This window comes from Branchiostoma floridae, chromosome 14 (genome assembly GCF_000003815.2).
Source record: "Branchiostoma floridae strain S238N-H82 chromosome 14, Bfl_VNyyK, whole genome shotgun sequence".
NCBI lineage: Eukaryota > Metazoa > Chordata > Leptocardii > Amphioxiformes > Branchiostomatidae > Branchiostoma > Branchiostoma floridae.
The window spans coordinates 7,507,403-7,525,674 of record NC_049992.1 but is presented as its reverse complement, the minus strand read 5'-3'; the positions used below and the strand labels follow the sequence as shown (position 1 = coordinate 7,525,674).

The following is an 18,272-nucleotide window of genomic DNA, read 5'->3' as shown; positions in this document are numbered from 1 at the left end:
GTTTGAGTCACTTGTATTGTAATAAAAGTATCCAAAATATAGAGAATTTATTGCACAACATTTTTGTACCATGTACAATGTATGGCAACAACTATTACCGTATATTCTCGAATAAAGTACGCACCCCAATTAAAGTACGCACCCCTGATTTTGGACAAGTCTTAGACAGAACTTTGGGAAATGAAAGGTAAAATGGAAAAACTCAAATAAAGTACGCACCCCTTCTCCACCAATTTTGAACAGACCTTTAACTGGATAAATTCAAATTTATGATGTTTTCCCCAGGTTAGTTTGCATGAAATAACCTGCATTTACACTGTCATTGTCTCTATAAACTTGTGAATTGCCTACTGCAAATTATGAAAATCACTGAGAACTGGTAGAAGAAATCAGGAAAAACCAGTTGTACAAGTCAAAGTTACTAACTCAAAAGGATTGTATGCAAATGCCAATCTTATGTAAATCATGTTTAGACAATTTCTTTGTTTCATGTTTAGACAACTACAAGACAACAACAATGTGCATCTTTTGAAACATTACTAGAAGTGTAGCTCCACCTTGCTTTATTTTAGGCTTTTTTACCATTTCTCTGTGCAGTGACCTCAAATAAAGTACGCACCCCAAGTTTGGCAACAACTTGTAGTACCTTTTCAATTTTGAAAAGTTAAAAAAGTGCGTACTTTATTCGAGAATATACGGTACACAAAGTACAAAACAGGTGTATAGAATATATGTTGATGGCTGTGAAATCTGTTTGTAGATATGTCTGATATAATTTTAATGTATAATTATCAAGTCAATTTCTTCTTCCTGTCTTATTCTACAACTTGGTCTTTACTTTTAATTTGAAGTCATTTTGTTTTTCTACATTAGAAAAATGATATTATGTTCTTTGGCCTATGCCATGAAAAAATCTTGACTAATCATTCAGAAGAAAATGAAAAATGGTGATGTCATTTTGAGGCAATGGAAGAAACGTCTGTCTTTTGTCATACTCCAAATTTGTGTAACAAAATGCCATCTTGGAGTCCATTATTAGTGTCCACTGATTATAGGGCTCAGGTCGTCTTGTCTTGTCTGGTCATTGTGACATTTCTTCCTCCTCAGACAGTGTAAACAAACACCTTAACTCCAAACAATGCACAAGGTCAAAGGATGATGTCATGTAAGACTCTAACAACAGTGTGTGAATGTCCCTAATTATGCACTGGCTGCAGACTTTACAGGTCTCTATATTTATGGACAGGTTAGAGCAATATTTGAAGAGTTACATTGACAATTGTCATTAGGGTCTGCATGGGGGGGGGGGGGGTCCTGACAACGATTTACGCTAAATTTGGGATGGCTGACTACGCTTTACGTTAAATTCATGAAGGCTACCAATGCTTTACGCTTCATCCCACTAAGAATTACGTAATATAAAATAGCTTCCTTACGAATAACGGGAAATTAAAAAGGTCCGCCTACGCCTTACGAAAAAGAGCATGCAGACCCTCTTGTCTGTCTACTCCGGCTGTTACACAATTATGGCTTCTTACTTGTCAGATATTTGAAATTCGAAAAGGAAATACAAGGTCAAAATAAAAACAGAGGACTGGGAAGAGAACTAGAAACTCAGTGCTTCAGCAAGTTATTTTTCCTTTGTTCTTCTAAACAGTCTAAATTGAATTTCAACATTTTTCCTTACATTGTGTGTACCAGTTTGGTGTGTTTTTAGTACAAAGTTAAACTTTCTTTCAACACAAAAGTACACATGGATCAACTTTTCAAGGACCACTGTCGCCTTCGTCAGGATAATACTGATGACCAATCACTCTTGAACGTAAACTCACAAGAGTTATGGACACATAATCTTATTAGCACATGATCTTTGGGATATTTGTTGTCAGCAATTGGTCAAACCTTCCAGGAAGTTTGGTGTGTGTTAGACCTTCCAAATCTCTGACTCAAATTTTCCAGTTCGACGTTTTTCAAAATCTTTGATAACCAGCAAACTACATTGTTGTGGCCTTTCTGGTGTGCTTTTATGGGAGCCCCATTAGTGCAGATACAAGTGAGAAAAGTTGTAGGGTCAGGTCCATGTTAGTCTCAGCTAATGCATTGGTTTGGGTCTTGGGGTGTCCCTTTCTCTGTGTGCACCTTAGACCTCCGTCGGAAGCTCTTTTGTTACTTCAAACGATCAGTTTTTAAACTATACTATAAGTCACTGAGTCTAGGTTGTCGCGCTATAGATTGTGTTGCGATCTACATGTATGTACATACAATAGATGCAGAAGAGAATGTCAATATCACTTGTCTAATAATAAGAGAATTTTATTAAGACTGAATATTAAAACCAATTGCTTTCTGTCAGGTGAGATAGGTAAAAAGGTAAAGGTTGTCCCATAGCCTTTTTTAGGCCGTTGGGACAGTGGGCTGTTATCCACTATGTCTAGGGCACGGTATTAGAAGACGGAGCCCATTTCTGTTTGCCTTCCCAACTGAAGTCGGGTACAGTACTCATTTCTACCTAGGTGGAGTGAGGAAAGTAGTGCAAAGTTATTATAGTAAGAGAAATTTTCTAGTTCCTCGAACTAAGTCTATTAAATACAGTATATACTATAACTTGACTTTTCAATCTAGCAGTGAATGTAGAAGAAATTAGAAAAAGTCCTTGAAAAGTTAATTTCCGTTAATATTTCCTCTCCTAGGTGACTTTTCCACCCAACCCTTCCCTTTCTCAGAACCCAGTCCAGTCATCGGTGCCTGCCATGATATTTCCCCAGACCAGAGAAAATTACAGACCCCTTGTGGTCACATAATGCCTCCACTATCTAAACTCCCTCTGTGGCGACAATGGTACTTCCCTTTTCTCTGAAAAGCCTGTGCCCAGTGAACACCACGGATGATTCACTCTCCCAGAAGGCGGGGACCACAGACCGGACTGCCATTGGCTTTTTTTCCCCTGGTCATTTGCATCTCTTCCTGTATGCCTCTGAATGGCTGGATCCCTCAGTGACACCAAAGGCTGCGCTCACCCATGCATGTTCCAATTGATCAGGAACACCAGTGCCCATATCTCCCATTGACAAACTTGCCGTGGTGGGAAGAAGGCTTCATTTTAGTCAGGGAAGCCCCAGGGTTAGTTTATCCGGTGGCACAATAGAGGCCTGACGCACGACAACGCTCGCTTGTATGGAATACTGCCAGGACTTTCCTTGGGAGAGAGTACTACTCTACATGTATACCTACAGGCCTTGCCGTTTTATTTTGTAAAGCTGTCACAACTGGATCCCTTATGGGGCGATACAAAAGCAGAATGAACACTATTTGCAAGGTAGGTTCACTTCTTCAGCTTATCCCGTCAGCTGTCTGTGTGTAGTTGTCTTGTTTTGGTAGGAATACAGTCAGAAAAATTGCGACGTCCGTGTCAAAACGCCGCCAGAGTGTGACAGTGCTTTGCAGACTGAGAAAAAAGCTAAACATAGTGTAAATTTGTGACAGCTGTTGCGTTTCTCTTGCCTGGAAGCTCAGATTTTATTTGATAGGAACAAACAAAGTGGTAGTTTTAAAAGCGTGGCTAAAAACGTCGCAGGCCGGCACTTAAGTTCATATGGTTGTAGTCCCTGGTTTGTTGAGTTTAAGGTATTGGGTTCTTTTCTTTTTGAATCCCAGCTGTGTTGTGAAACCCGGTCTGGGTGCCCCATTCTCAACTTATTATTGAAAAAAGAAAATTAAAATTGTGTTTTGCATTTTGTTTTATTCAACCAGTTTTGTCTAGATCCAGTAAAAATGTAAAAAAAAAATTGCTTGGTTTGGTATGTTACATGTACATGTATGCCTACACTTAATTTGTTAGTTAGGAAATGTTGATTGCTGGATAGTCAAGTTATTGCTTCTACTGACCAAATCATTTGATTAGTTCTGTGTTTTTATCTGCACATAATCAGTTAATTATCTTATTGTGCGATCCACAGCTGTTGGCGCCAAAACAAATGATAGTGTTTGGTGTCGTTTTTCCCTGCAGTTTTTGACTACTTTGTAGGAAAATTTTTGAGTAAAATTTTGAAATTGTAAACCAGACTGTTTGAATACCTTTTGCTGCCCAAATATTTTAGAGAGAATGAATTTAAGAATTATAGATTTAAGAATAAGTGATACATGTCAAGATTTTATGCCTAAAATAATCATGAAAGAAATTTTGCTCAAATAGATTCAGAATATTTGATACAAAAAGAAATTGCAGCAAAACGTAAAACTGCGATTGTACATTTTAGCATTTTTTTCTTGAACAAAAACCAAGGTCATAATTTTTTACTTTGGAAATGAGCCAGAAATTTGGGTTATCGAGATTTTTTAAAAATATCTCTATTTGCTGTCTACACCTCACCTCACCGGTCCCATAGCCTCACACGTGGTAGTAAATGTTATGATATGAAAATAAAGCTAGTTTTCTTAGAATATGCTATGTACAAAACATGTAAGTATATATCTAGTAAGTTGTTTCTAAAATTGTGGCCTTGAAATTCATATGATTGACTTTTGCCCCTTTTTTTCCATAAGAAAACATGATGTAACAGTAATGCCTGTTAGTCCCAGTCCCTTGGAGTCCCAGTGTTTCTGTGGCCAGACTCCATGGCAAAAGAGTAGACCATTGTTTGTCTCTATCCCACAGGAGTCAGTCTACCAGGTAACCCAGGCTAAACTTAGTAACACAGGACTCTTTCTCTGTGTGTACAGGGCTTCCTGGAATGGTCTCTTTGTGTTTTGTTTCTTGTCTGTGAAATCCCTACAAACACTGGCTGATTTGAGTTTGCAAAGTCATTTTGTAAATTTCCAAAAGTGTAAAACAATATCGCTTCAAATTTGAATATCTGACTTATACTAGAAAAGGTGTTTTTTCTTCTATTAGTTATGATATAATAATTTTGCCTGAACTAGAACATTGAAAACCATTTCAGATGAATCCATCCAAAATAATATACAAAGAAAGGCAAGGTACAACAGATCATAATTGGAATTGGGTGAGTTATAAAAAATAAAAAAAAATTTCATTTGGAGGTCGATTTTGAAGAGAAAAAAACTGGAAGTGTTTCATGTCAGCAAAGTGTATATTTTTCATACCAATGCGTATATTGACTAGCTAATTAACAATTCAAACAAAGTTTTCCATCTTACAGTACATAAACCCCCAAACCATTTTTATCCTGGAAATGTTTCCTCATATCTTTGAAAGATAAGATAAGAGTCTAAAACCTACAAACATTAAACAACTTCCCAGACAGTAGTGGCCAGAATATTTTGTAGGTTGGGAAACAAGAACGGAATGTGTTTCCTTCCTTTAACCAACTTGTTTAAAATTCCAAAGATCGGGAGAGGAAATACGGGAGGAACTGAGTAGGATTTTTTAGGAGGGTTCAACTGTAGACCTTGACAACAGTTTGGCCATTCCAGCATAATTACTTGTTTCTAGGTCTAGGATAGGAAAAAATATGATTAATCAGAGCTTGAAGTCTTGAATCAACAGAATAATATATAATTTCAATTTCAAGGCTTTCTAAAGTCAATTTTATGGCTACTTACTTTTCTATTTCATTTCATTTTTTGCTAGCTCTTATTGTTCTAGAAATTAGGATGTCAAATTTCATTCTATATTCATAATCTGCAAATGTACCATGTTTAATACTTGTTTTAGTAATTAGGGTGATAAGTTTGTTTCTTCCTTTTTTTTGCCATACATTGTACCATGTACGATTGTTGCGCAATAAAAGTTCTATTTCTTCTTATAAAGCCAAGGCTAACAAATATCTGAAGGCTACTACTTTGAGTTGGTGTGTGAGTTTTGAATTGAAAGGTCTGTACCTCTAAATCATTTCAACAGCATATGTGAATGAAGATTAAACATCCAGGTGATAGGATACGCCAAAAAGCAGTTACTCAAGCAACTGGATATGATTTTGGACATTTTAGATAGCATCCACTATCTTTCTCAGTCAGTGTCACTGACCGTTTCCCAAATGATATCCAGTTGGCTGGAGTAATTGCATTTTGGAATTTCAACAGCAAATTTTAATAGCTGTGAAAACCCCCTTTCTCTTCTAACGCATATCAAAATCACTGTAAAGGTAAATAAGTCCACAGGACTGTAAATTATTCTGTATTACATGTAATTTCCAAGCAGATCCTACAGTGCCATAACTTAAGATAGTATCAAAGCTGGCCAAGGAGTATAGCTGGCCAAAGGGAGTCAAACGGGCACCGGTCGCATACACACTCCCAGGCCGGCTTCACTCCTCTGCCAGCTTTTGATACTATCTTAGCTACCATAGGATCTGCTTGGAGATTATAGTACATGTACTAAAGTCCTAACCTAACCTGTGAGTTTCCAGAAAGGTCTGTCCTTCGTCAGACGGATCACCACTTAGCTGGTACATCAAGTTTAGCCTACTTGTTGATTTAATTATCTCTCAAGGGGGTGATTGGCTCCCATTGGCTCCACCCTGTTAATGAATTAGTGATAAAAGAAAGTGACAAATCCCCACCTAATAGTATAGGGTGAAGGTGAATTTGTGAATGTAATTACCTCCATGAAATGTCATGGAATGGAGGTTATATTTTCTGTTATGTGTCTCTGTCTGTGTAGATGATTACTCAAGAACGGCTGAATGGATTGGTTTCATACTTGTTGTGTTGGTGGGGTGTGATGAAAGCTCGAATCAATGAGATTTTGGGAGCCGTATCTGTCGTTATAATCGATGTAATAATATCAGAAATCACCCCTATATTTGAGATATATTGGTACAGGCATCGTGCTTTATGTGTTTGTTAATGGGCTTAGCTCCAAGCAGATGGTGAGGTGACAGCTGTTAGCAGACGGGGTTGGCGCCAAGTATTCAACTTACAGTTGGTGTAGGGCTGTCGGAGGAAAGTGTGCATCTCGTTTTTGTACCGTGTGAACAGCTGATGTTATGACATATTGGTGGAAAATCAAATCACCATCTGACTAAAGTTGGCCACATCCCTTCTTCTTTCTGAGTTTCCCAACTTCCTCCCACCACACCGCACTGAGGCACATAGTCGAACCTCAATAATGCTGACAACCTTAGACATTTTAAATGCCAAACGTCAAGCTTAAGGAACACCACGCTACCATATGCCGTCGACCTCTTAAACGCACATTACACAATTAAGTGTCACATTTTGATAATTACTAATCAGATGGACATCCTCTGTGTCATTAAATAAATACACCACTACTTTCCCATAACATTTATATTATATAACCATTACTCTCAAATACAACCGACTATAAACATACCTACCATCCACAAAAAAGCAATAAATATTTCATGGAGGTATGAGGTCCCCGAACTCTAGTTAGATTCATTCATTTAAAAGGATGCAAATCATTTTTCTATTTTATAAGGTGCTGTTTGATAGGTTTTTAGTCAAGGATGGTCGCAAATTATTTTTATGCGAACATTAAGAAGCGTTTTCAATAATTTTTCCAGAGCCATTATTTTCCTGTGTTAAATTCATTTGAAGAATATTTGTCAACACATTCAACTTTGCTGAGTTTGAACAAGGACGATACATGTATATGAGCTCTATAACCTACTTGGTTTGTATCTCTGCATTTGGCATTGGTATTATCAATGACGCTTAACTTTAAGAGTAGTGCCAAAACATTTCGGCAGGGATGAGGCCTCAGTCCCTCATACTCAGAGAAGCAACTTTTTAGTGAGAAATTTTGTTTCGATTTTTGTAGGAAAGTAAAAGCTGACAGGAGTCCCCATACATATAGTGTTTTAAAGCCAGATGGGATGAAAGGACAAATGACAAGGCTGAACTACAGTCACTTCTTACAAAAGCCATGGTGATGACCTCACCGTGACCTGACCTAGGGTGAAAGGTCAGGCCAAGATAAATAATGTGACTGGTTAACATCACACAATGTAGACAGGATTAGGAAAATGAAGAAAAAAATAAACAGAAACATAGAATGTAAAAGTATGGGTCTAAAGTCATTTTTAGAAAGAAAAAAGATTTATATAGTATATGAATTAAGATGTAGTTTCTTGTTTTTCAGTATGTAAGTATTGTAAGCATTACATAATGACCCCCATACTTTGTAAATATGGTTCTGTAAGTGAGCTATAAAAGCATTACAATACAGAACAGAAGTTTAGTTTACTCAGTGACTTCCATGTTTTACTGGAAACCCCTATGTTGTAGTGAACAATGGTTCGTTCCAAGGCACCACCAGAAGACTGGACAATGTTTCGATCTCTGGTCTACCTTAAATGTCATTGCTTTAATTTTCTTGACACTTATAAGTCACCTTTTATCTTTGTTTACTGGTCCCCCCTACATTGTTGGGTACTTGGTACAATCCAAAGTAAAATCGGGAGACATGGACTAAGTCTTGTCACTGTCGATTTCTGGTTTATATGAGACAGTCATTAGCTCAATTATTTTCCTGGCATTTGGATCGGCACAAAAGAAATCCCTGGAATTGCAAGTCACCATTCCGGCGGGCAAGTGGGCGACAAGTAGCAGGAATTCCAAACCTGACGTGATCGAGATCGGAACAGTCAGTCTTACAGGAAGTTTCTTCCTTCCTAGCTGGAATTTTCTTGAATGACACATCATCATGCGTCATACTCAAAATTCTAAACCTTGCTCCATGGTAACTTCCAAAAGCCCTACAATCAGCAGCTATTCTTGTAAGGTTGTAGTAAAGAAGAAAAAAAGAAAAGTTGTTGGCTGATTTACAAAGTGTTACCTGGCAGGAAGTGCCCGAGGGGAAGAACCATATGTGGTAAGTGGCAAAGCGTGGGGGGGGGGGGGGGGGTCACTACTAGTACTACGTAAGGTGCGTTCTTCCTCTCTTCTTACAGGAAGTATAGGTGGTGGGTGGACTGGTAGTGGTTGGAGCATTTAGTTTGGGTATGTTAAGTCACTATCAGGTGATCTTAGAAGCAGAAGGGACTAAGACAAAGGACTGGAACTAGTTTTAGTTGCTTGAAGGATGACGACGGTGTCAGAGAAACGTTCTTCATGGTATAAGGTATGTGTTGGTATAGAACTCACTCACTTGCTTTTCAATTAGACAATATGGGGGATTGATTTGAAAGTAGAATTAAACTCTGTTTTAGGTACTCTTTGAAGGGACAAGAAGGTTTGGTTTATATATGTATTCCAATATATACAACAGCATATATGTATAATATAACACAGGGTATTCCGTATTGCCCCAACCTGCGGATAATGAAAACACTGGTGGTTGTAAGTTCACTGTGAAGAGTTGACTGCGAAGACCGCAATCTTGTCAGGAATAATAGTAGCCAGTTACAATACTAGTAGTTGATATCAGTGGATGTCATTTGAAAATATCCACAGGAATCATATATTTTATGTAATGTTTAATATGTATATACTTGTACCTTGAGTAAAACAAAGCTAGGCTTTTAAGTTCAGGAAATGACTTCATTTACTGCTTTGTTATTTAGATTGCTAAACTGACAGCACTATAAAAGAACGGCGTAGTCCTAACTCATAAGTCTTATAAATTATGTCATACTATAACTACACATGACTTGCTCATTAGTGCTCAAAGAGAATTTTCCCTTGGTAAGTTTCAAGACTTTTGGAAACAAAATTTTTGGAATGTCCCCCAAAATACGTTGATAGTGATTTCACTCATTTCAGACTGGTACTTTTCTGGGAAATGTTTCTAGAAATTTCTTCATAGTATTGACAAGTGTTGCACTAAGCAAAATGGGGAGGGGCAGCCAGCCCACAGGGCCTGCTGTCTTTGTAGTCATGTTAAAATCTTGGTTAAACTGTTGTGTGACACTGGCTATTAATCACCTGTGTCAGCTGGTGTCAGCAGTGATAAAAGTGACTCTGTGACCTCTAGTGACCCTGCCTGGGGGAAACCCAGGAGAGAAGGTTAGGCCATAGGAAGTCAATTTTATGTATGACATCTTTTGTATGTTCCAAGTATAATTTACTATAAATGTGTGAGCAGAAAAGGAAAAAAAGATGCTATAAAACATTGTATCACAACCAACAAGTGATGTGTGTACTGTAAATGCAGAAATGTTCATAGATATCGGTAAAAACTGTGCAGATTGGGCCAAATTAGTGTCACTGCATCTGGGACAAAATGTGCAATAGAACAGATAAATTTTTACAACTTATTTTCCCATTTTCATTTTTTTCACCATTGCTGTAGACAGTGTAGAGAACAAAACATCTAATTTTTTCGTGAAATCAGACAAAAGTCAGTGTATATATGGATGTCATCCATAAAATTTACTTGCTGTAGCCTGACTAGGAAACGTTCACTCAAAGGAATTAGAAGGGGACTCTTTAGACCTGTCAAGACGCCACCTTGCTTCTTAACAAAGGTGCGTGGGAAATCTTAAGACTTTTGTCTGGCGGCAGGCAGCTGCAAGACTAGATGGACCATGGGTATGACCTTGAGACCGTGAAGGTCAAGCATTGTTCCTTGCAGTAGTTTTTGTACGGTTGTACGGTAAAGTAGAAAAGGGTTTTTCATTAGTTTTGCCATGTTTTGTGAGTATTGGTTTTGCAGGATCCTAGGAGGGGGCAGATGTGTTTTTATAGCTGTTCATTCTGGGTAAGAAGAGACAGTGTTTTGAATAGTAACTGCATAGACTCTTTGTATGATGTAATCTAAAGTTAAACATAAGGTCATGCTTAGATAATGCCATAATTACACAGCATGGTTTTTCAAGGTCTTCTGTCTGTGTTCTTGACTTCCTTCAAGCAATTTTGACTTTCCCTTAGTTTTGTAGGTACACAACACTTAACTGTTACGTGGTATTAGTAAAGGGGTGAAGTCTGCCATCATTGATTGAGTAGCAGTAAGTGTAACAGAGATAGACTGCATGATAGTCTAACAGTTCAGGAGTGTTTTCTCTTTCTCCCAGTATGCCAATTTGTAGACATGGTAGGTTTGTAAGGCAATAGGGTGAAGTTTGCCATCTTTGATTTTCTTGTTGTTAACGTCATCGTATGACAGTCTGCCATAGTCTTCTAGAGTCTAGTCTCCAAGCAAATCCATCCGTTGCAAGGCAGTATCCAAAGGGCCAACCAGTATCCGTTAGCCTATAAATACTGGTTTGGGTACTGTAAATGCAGAAATGTTCGCGGTTTTCGCAGTGACCACTTTACTGCGAACTTAAAACCACCGCAAACATTTTTCCATAATAATACATTGTAGTATGAGATTGCAGTCAATGGCGCTACCGCAAACTTACAGTACTGCGATGCGACTGATAGATCTGCTTGGAGATTTAATATGTGAAATCAGCTGTGTAACATAGGTGCGTTTTCCCAGTGTCTTCAGCCTGTGATTTAAGCCAGTCTATCCAACCTGGAGTCCCTCTGAGGCAAAAAGCGTGGGCGGGCCTGTCAAGATCAGTATGATAATGCAAAGCTGGGAACGTGAGGCGACTCACAAGTGTCCCAGACCTTCTGTTGTGTCTACTAGCCGCCGAGCAACGCACTAACTCACGTACACGCGCTGTTCCTCTGCTTGTTTTCGTTGTGAGGTTGCGGAGAGTTACGATTGTTGATCGGCGGGGAGTTTAGACACCCTGAGGGCTGGGATGCACGTAAGGGCAGTGTCTCTTACGTACCTGTAATCTAGGTCTTTCTTGGTCTGCTTGTGGCCTTGAACCCTGCTGTCTGTATGTTGTGGATTACATTGTGCTGTTTACATTGACCAATATAGAGAGCACTTCATCTATCCTTCAACTTCAAATCTAAGATTGAAGATATGAGGTCATACCGTCATAGTGTTATGCTTTCTTCCAGACATATCTTTTATGTGTGACTCATGAATATTTCCATCCTTTATCACAGGTGCAAGGTTTTCTTGTGTATTTCCTAATGTTTGACCCAGGTGCTGCTCTAAGAAAAGATCTAGAGTATCCTAAGGCCCTCGTTTCACTCGTGGATTTCTTATTGTCCATTCCGGTGCTAAAAAGAAAAGAGATAGAGTGTCCTACGACCCTTGAATTAAAAGGTTTTCTTGTGTGTAGTATTTTCTTATTGTTTGATCCAGGTGCAGCTAAGATCAAGAGTGTCCTAAGTCCCTACTATTACAAGCTTTTGACACGTACATTGTGTATATTTCTCCTCATCTATTGTAGGTCCTGCTAAAAAAAATCCAGAGGCTCTTTTAATAGTATTACACAAGGTTTTCTCATGTGGATTTCTTCTTATCTATTCCAAGTGTGGCTAAGGAAAGAGGCTAGCCCAAGTGTCATATGGCCCTTGTATTACAAGGTTTCCTCATGTGTGTATCTTCTCATCCATCGCAGGTGCTGCTAAGAAAAGAGCCGGAGTGCCCCAGTAAACCGTCCTTCACAGCGAAGCGCCCCTCCCCCACCTCCACCACAGCGTCCATGTCCTTCAACACCTCCCAGCTCACCTGCCTCATCAGTGAGAAGGAGCTGTGTCTGTACGAGAAGCTGGGAGACGGGTCCTTCGGAGTGGTCAGGAAGGGCGACTGGACAACACCGGGAGGATGCACGGTACGACGCTTTGATTTATTTGTTTGTTTATTTAACGAGGGGGAAAACATATCGCCTACAGGGACTTTTCAAGGTGGTATCCAACTTAGGGTTTTCCAAGGGCTATCTCCCAGGCCCATCCGTCTGGCCCAGGACGAAAATGTGCTGGTTGGGATGGAAACATTAAATAATAAAGTTTATTGCAAATTCTTGCCCGTGGGCAAATTGCAGGTAACATGACACATTCAGACAAAGTAAAAACAATATCAAGGGTGTCTACTCTAGTCTAAAACTAGTAAAAGCTAACTCTAGATCCTTGGTTATTAAAGACATTTAACAAGGAAAATCAACAACTTGTGCTCCCAAAGAATGAGTGGGAGGGAAAAAAATTGAAGTTGGAGACAGCCTTGGGAAAACCCCAGACAATAGTGAGCAACCTCAACTAAATTTAGGTTGATCCAGTTACACTTATTCAGGTTCTTCGTTCTTGGAGCAAAGTAAAATGGTTACCTGGAAGCCTTCAACGTCAATTAGAAGCAATGGATTGACTTTTGTGTCTTGATCTGATCTGGAAAACATTGAATTGTGGTCCCCCTAGTGACTTCCTAAGAACTGTATGGAACTGCAGGTATTTTTATGTCTGTGAATTTGATACTGCCATTGTTTGTGAGCTATATGGAGCTTCTAAGGACAACCTTTTTTCAGAAGGTTAAGTCAAAATCAATACATACATGGACACAGATGTAATCTGACACTGTATAATACTTTTGAAAGGTTGATTAGCACTTTTCTCATGCTAAGCTGAATAAAATCCAAAGCATGCAGACATTAGGGAAGAAGCTTGTAAGTTGTATAAACTGTCTGACAGCCAATCTCCTTTTATTACATCTGCTTGGAGATTAACTGCAATACTGTATCATTAGCTACATTAGTTAGATGACTGTGGACCTAAATCTTGTCCATAAAACTAACTCAGACTAGAGGTGCCCTAACATGTTATACACCTGCTAACGTACATGTACAGTATTATTTGCAGTGAAATGAAGATGAAGTAAACATGCTTAGCGGACAGGGCAGGGAAAAGTAGCAGACGGAAGCCCTTAAATATTTGATGAGACTGTGCCAAGATTTGTTGGTACAGGGACGGACCAGCGTAGATCGTGGCAAGGGGATGGTCCCAGCATATTTCTACCTGACTCTACTATAGAGGAAAAGCAGACACATATGTCGAGGGAGGAATCTATCCATGTTTAATTTGTGAGGGTGCCTCATCTGAAGATCTTCGAACTTGTGACCCTTTGAAATACTATATTGTAAATTTTGAGAGGCAGTTTTCAATTCAAAATAATGCAGATGCCTACAAAGTATTTTCATGCAACTTGGGATTGTTTTGTGGCAATTAATGCTGACATTCTTACCAAAGGGACATTTGGAAAAGCCAAGATACCAGATAAAGGTATCCACTGCAAAGAAAAGCCGTCCATAGACACGGAAACTCCCATCTAGCAGTAACAGGAATACTGGGGGACCCTACTTCAAACTTTGTACAAATTTAACTTTCTTCTGAATTAGAGCACTGGTCTTGTTCTGATTTGGTTGGGTCAATCAGATTTTTAGCCTCCTATTGTTGCTTGATACATGCATCAGTTTTATGTGTGAATACTTAGAGCCAAATGCTAGCATTGCCCTCTGCGTGTGTAAGATTATCAGGTCTTCATACTTTGTGTGTTTCAGTTCCTTACACAGCACAAATATTGATTTGCCATTTGTTATTTTAAGCTTATCCTGTCAGACCCTTGTTAAGTACAAGACAACAGAAGCAAAACCACAAAAGAAAAAAACTATGTCATGTCTTGTCCTAGAATATGTTGACTCACTTCCTTCACTTATTAACCTAAGTGGTTATTATTACCTAGGTCTGTACTATTCTTCCAATCGGCTTCCCTTGTAGAGTTTCCTCCCAAAATACCTCCAGAAATGTCTCCAATGCTCGCTAAGGACATTAAGTACCTTTGTCCAGGGATTTGACATCTCTAAGTGCTAAGGCGCTTAGTGAAAAACCTGTTATCAACTGTGACTCACAGGAAGACAGCATGAGTAAAACGGCCTTTCGAAAAGGTTGAAACGGAAATAGCAACTTCTGAATAGTGCCCTTCCCAAGTTTTATCTGCAACAATTGTGTTTTTCTAACAGGTACTACGGAGGTAGTAAATTGTAACACATAGCAACTTCTGAATAGTGTCCTTCCCAAGTTTTATCGGCAACAATTGTGTTTTTTTAGCAGGTAGTAAAGTGTCATACTTTCAGGAAGTTGTAAAACATGCCTTGAAGCAACACAATGAAATATTAATTTCTGACCTAAAAAAGATGGGGAGAGGGAACTGCCAGTAAAGTTCCACTACCGATATTTTATTTTCAATTTTTATTGCCAATACATTTTTGCCTGGATGTCTTTTAACCTTTATTGACATCTCAAAAGTTTATAATGGTATGAAAAATGTATAATATATACATATTCACAAGAACTGGGGATGTGTATACGTAGTGTTGCCCAAACAGGGTTGGACAAGTTTTCTAAAATTCACTTGTCCTATGGGCAAGTACACAAAAAATCAACCAGCCCAAACCAACTTTTTACTTGCCTGAAATTAAAATGACTGCATATGTTCACTATCAGCATAAGAGTTCTTTTATATTGGCTGTGTTGACTACGGGTTGATGCTATTACTGTGAAAAGTAACAATGATATAAAAATTGAATAAAAAGGAAATATCGGGCAAGTGATGTAGGTCATGTGCTTCCCGATCAGCGCTTTCACTTGCCCTGGACAATAGGGCTAGTGGACTTGTCCAACTCTGCCCGAAGATGAACTGCAAACACAATCAGCACCTGACAAGCTACAGACACATAACACTAGTCACTAGACTTTTACGTACATTCTACTTTGCTTGTGTGAACACAAATCGTTAAAGAAACACTTAAAACCTTTACGTTCAATTTACCAAAACATTCCGCAGCTTTTAAGGGCCCACAGTGGTTTTCTTACAAGTCATCCAGAGACTTCACAGGATGTTTTAAAAACTGGAGACGACTCTTGAGTGTTACACTGAACGTTCTACACCTTTCCTGTTAGAATTCAGGATGTTTTAATTGCCATGAACTGTCAGAGGTCCTGGGAACAAGTGAAGTGACTACACGGGTCATTTCATTCAGAGTCACTTTGTCAGCATGGTGGCACTTACTGTAATTGTTGACATTTTTATAGTGGTTTTATGTTCACAGTTTTTGCGTCAAATTACATGTACCACCTAATATTTTTGCTCTCTATGCCTACCCCCTTGTTTCAATTACAAACATAAAACCATAATGGACACTCCATTTTCTTCCTACCACGAAATCAAATCCTTGCAAACTTAAAGGCACTTACAGTATTTCTTGTGGGTAGTTTTCCCCCAACAACAAGCGATTGTCAGTTTCTAAGGATTGCAGGGATACAGTTTACCTGTATTCTTGTAAATATTTATAATACAAATGTACTTTCAACTGTGAAGTATTTTCGCGTCATCGCATCTTAATGGCAGTTATCAAATATCTTATACAATATGGTGGACTAGCTTTTTGTACCAAGACTTTATTGTTATCAATAATGACCATGTATTGTCAGTATATATCATATATGCCAAAATTCTAGCTTTTGTGTGTCAAATCTAGATTCCAATCTGACTGCTTTAGATCAAATTTCAACTCCATTGTAGAAAAGAAAGGCGTTCAGGACAGCTTGAAATAGCCTGTCAGTGTCTCATTGTCAGGGTTAAGGTCAGATAACTTACCACAGGAAAATGGAATGTTAATGAACTTGGCTCACTGAAAAAGGAAACCATCTTCAGTGACAGTTCCTGAAGCTGTGGTCAGAAGGTAAACAAATTAAGCTTGACACGGTGGAGCATTTGACGTCAGAAACAACCGCAAATGCCAAGCGCAAGGCCACCCTTTTGTGGCAGTATTCCCTGGTATACAGAAAAAACAGGATGTGAGCTATTTAGTGGTTAGCTTCTTTGCTGCAAAACAGCACGTCGTCCTCACTGGTGTTGATCAGAGGTTATCGACCTCTTGTTGCCTACCACCGTTGAATTTTTATATTTCATTATTTATTACTATTATTAGTCATGAAATCCTTGTTTCTGTCAAATTATGAAAAATGTTGTGCAAAATTGCAAATTTCTAATGCTTTTTTCTAATTTGAAATTCTCATCATAGTATCACCATCAACTTGGTACTTGCTTGGATTATAATTCATTTTTCCTTGCTCATTGTGCAGTTTGTAATGCAATTTTTGGTGACCTCAGATTAACTCCTTGACTATTTGCTTGTTGTAGAAAAAATAATCTTTATCTAGATTGTTTTCATATTTACTTGATCATGCTCCAGAGTCAAGGACAATATGTTTAACGAAAACCAGCAAGCTAACTTGGTGTTGCCCTACTCTGTTGACTTTCAATGATAAATGTTTACCCCAGCCGCTATTCTTACCTTCTATTTGCCTCACAAAGGACTTTGTTGTCCTTCCAAATTCTCCTCTGTGAGAGGACTCAGAGTTCAGGAAAGTTCACAGGCCAATTTCGGTCCTAATACAGGGGGTGAAGGCAGGAAAGGGGAGGGGGCACCCCCAAGAACAATTGTCCCAGTTTTGCAATTGTATTTGGTGGGTTTGAACACAGGAAGCCTCCCAGCTTGGGGTGGATCAACTGTAACAGTAGCATTATCCGTATGTTCACGACTGCATAATGTATATACTGCATACTGGGTACACGTAACGTCGGGGTCGGAAGTAGAGGTTTAAAGTCAGTGACCTCTGACAGAGTAACAGGAAAAGGAATTGTTCTGTAGAGTATCTGCAGAACATTGACTTCTTTTTGGGAAGACAATCTCTTGTCACGAAATGTTTTGAAAGTCTTTTTAGAAAGTAGGATAGAGAACCATGTTTGAACCTTTAATAGTTTATATATACTTTAATGTGCTATAAGTACATGTACTGGTGAAATTTCATAATGCCTCAATACGGTATGTGTTGTTCTATTTTGTGGTACATTTACTTCTAAGTCGATGGACTTAACCCCAGAAATCTGATTAAATCATTGGTTTTTATTGTCTTTCTAAGTTAAGTTTCCCAGTGTTAGAAGACAATTGACCAAAATTTAGAGACAAACTCAATATTTTGTTTCAGAATTTGCTTAGAGGAAAGATGTGCATTGGCAAGCAAGATGCTACTTCAATAAAAAAAAAAATTTTACTCCACGGCCCTTTTTTGCCTCCTTTTCCAGCTTATTGTAGCAGTGTAGTATCTAATAGATAGAAAAAGGCAAAAGAAAGAAGAATAAACATTTTAGTATATACATGCCTTTGTTCATAAATGTTAAAGTGATATACATTTTTTTGTCATTCTCCAGATCCCAGTAGCAGTGAAATGTTTGAAGAACGAGGTGCTAGTACAGCCAGACGCCTTCATGGACTTTGTGAAGGAAGTCAACGCCATGCACCAGTTGGACCATCCCAACCTCATCCGCCTCTACGGGGTGGTGCTGTCCTCCCCCCTCATGATGGTTGGTACAGTCCTGTTGTCTATGATATAAACTGGAACATAGTGTCCATTCATACAGCATTAGGGATGTTGCGGTGAAAATGAGAAAACATTGTTGGACCATTATCTACTTTCAGTATTTCATGGGGTGGTGCTGCATCATC

General features: G+C 38.6%; 1 protein-coding gene across 1 annotated transcript in view; it reads left to right on the top strand.

Moving 5' to 3' along the window:
- LOC118430411 (activated CDC42 kinase 1-like) overlaps positions 1 to 18,272 on the top strand; it is a 51,850-nt gene that overhangs the window by 21,604 nt on the left and 11,974 nt on the right. Inside the window, exons 3-4 of the mRNA XM_035841264.1 lie at positions 12,339 to 12,551; positions 17,978 to 18,130. Coding sequence (XP_035697157.1) covers positions 12,339 to 12,551; positions 17,978 to 18,130 — 366 coding nt within the window. The remainder of the gene's footprint in view (positions 1 to 12,338; positions 12,552 to 17,977; positions 18,131 to 18,272) is intronic.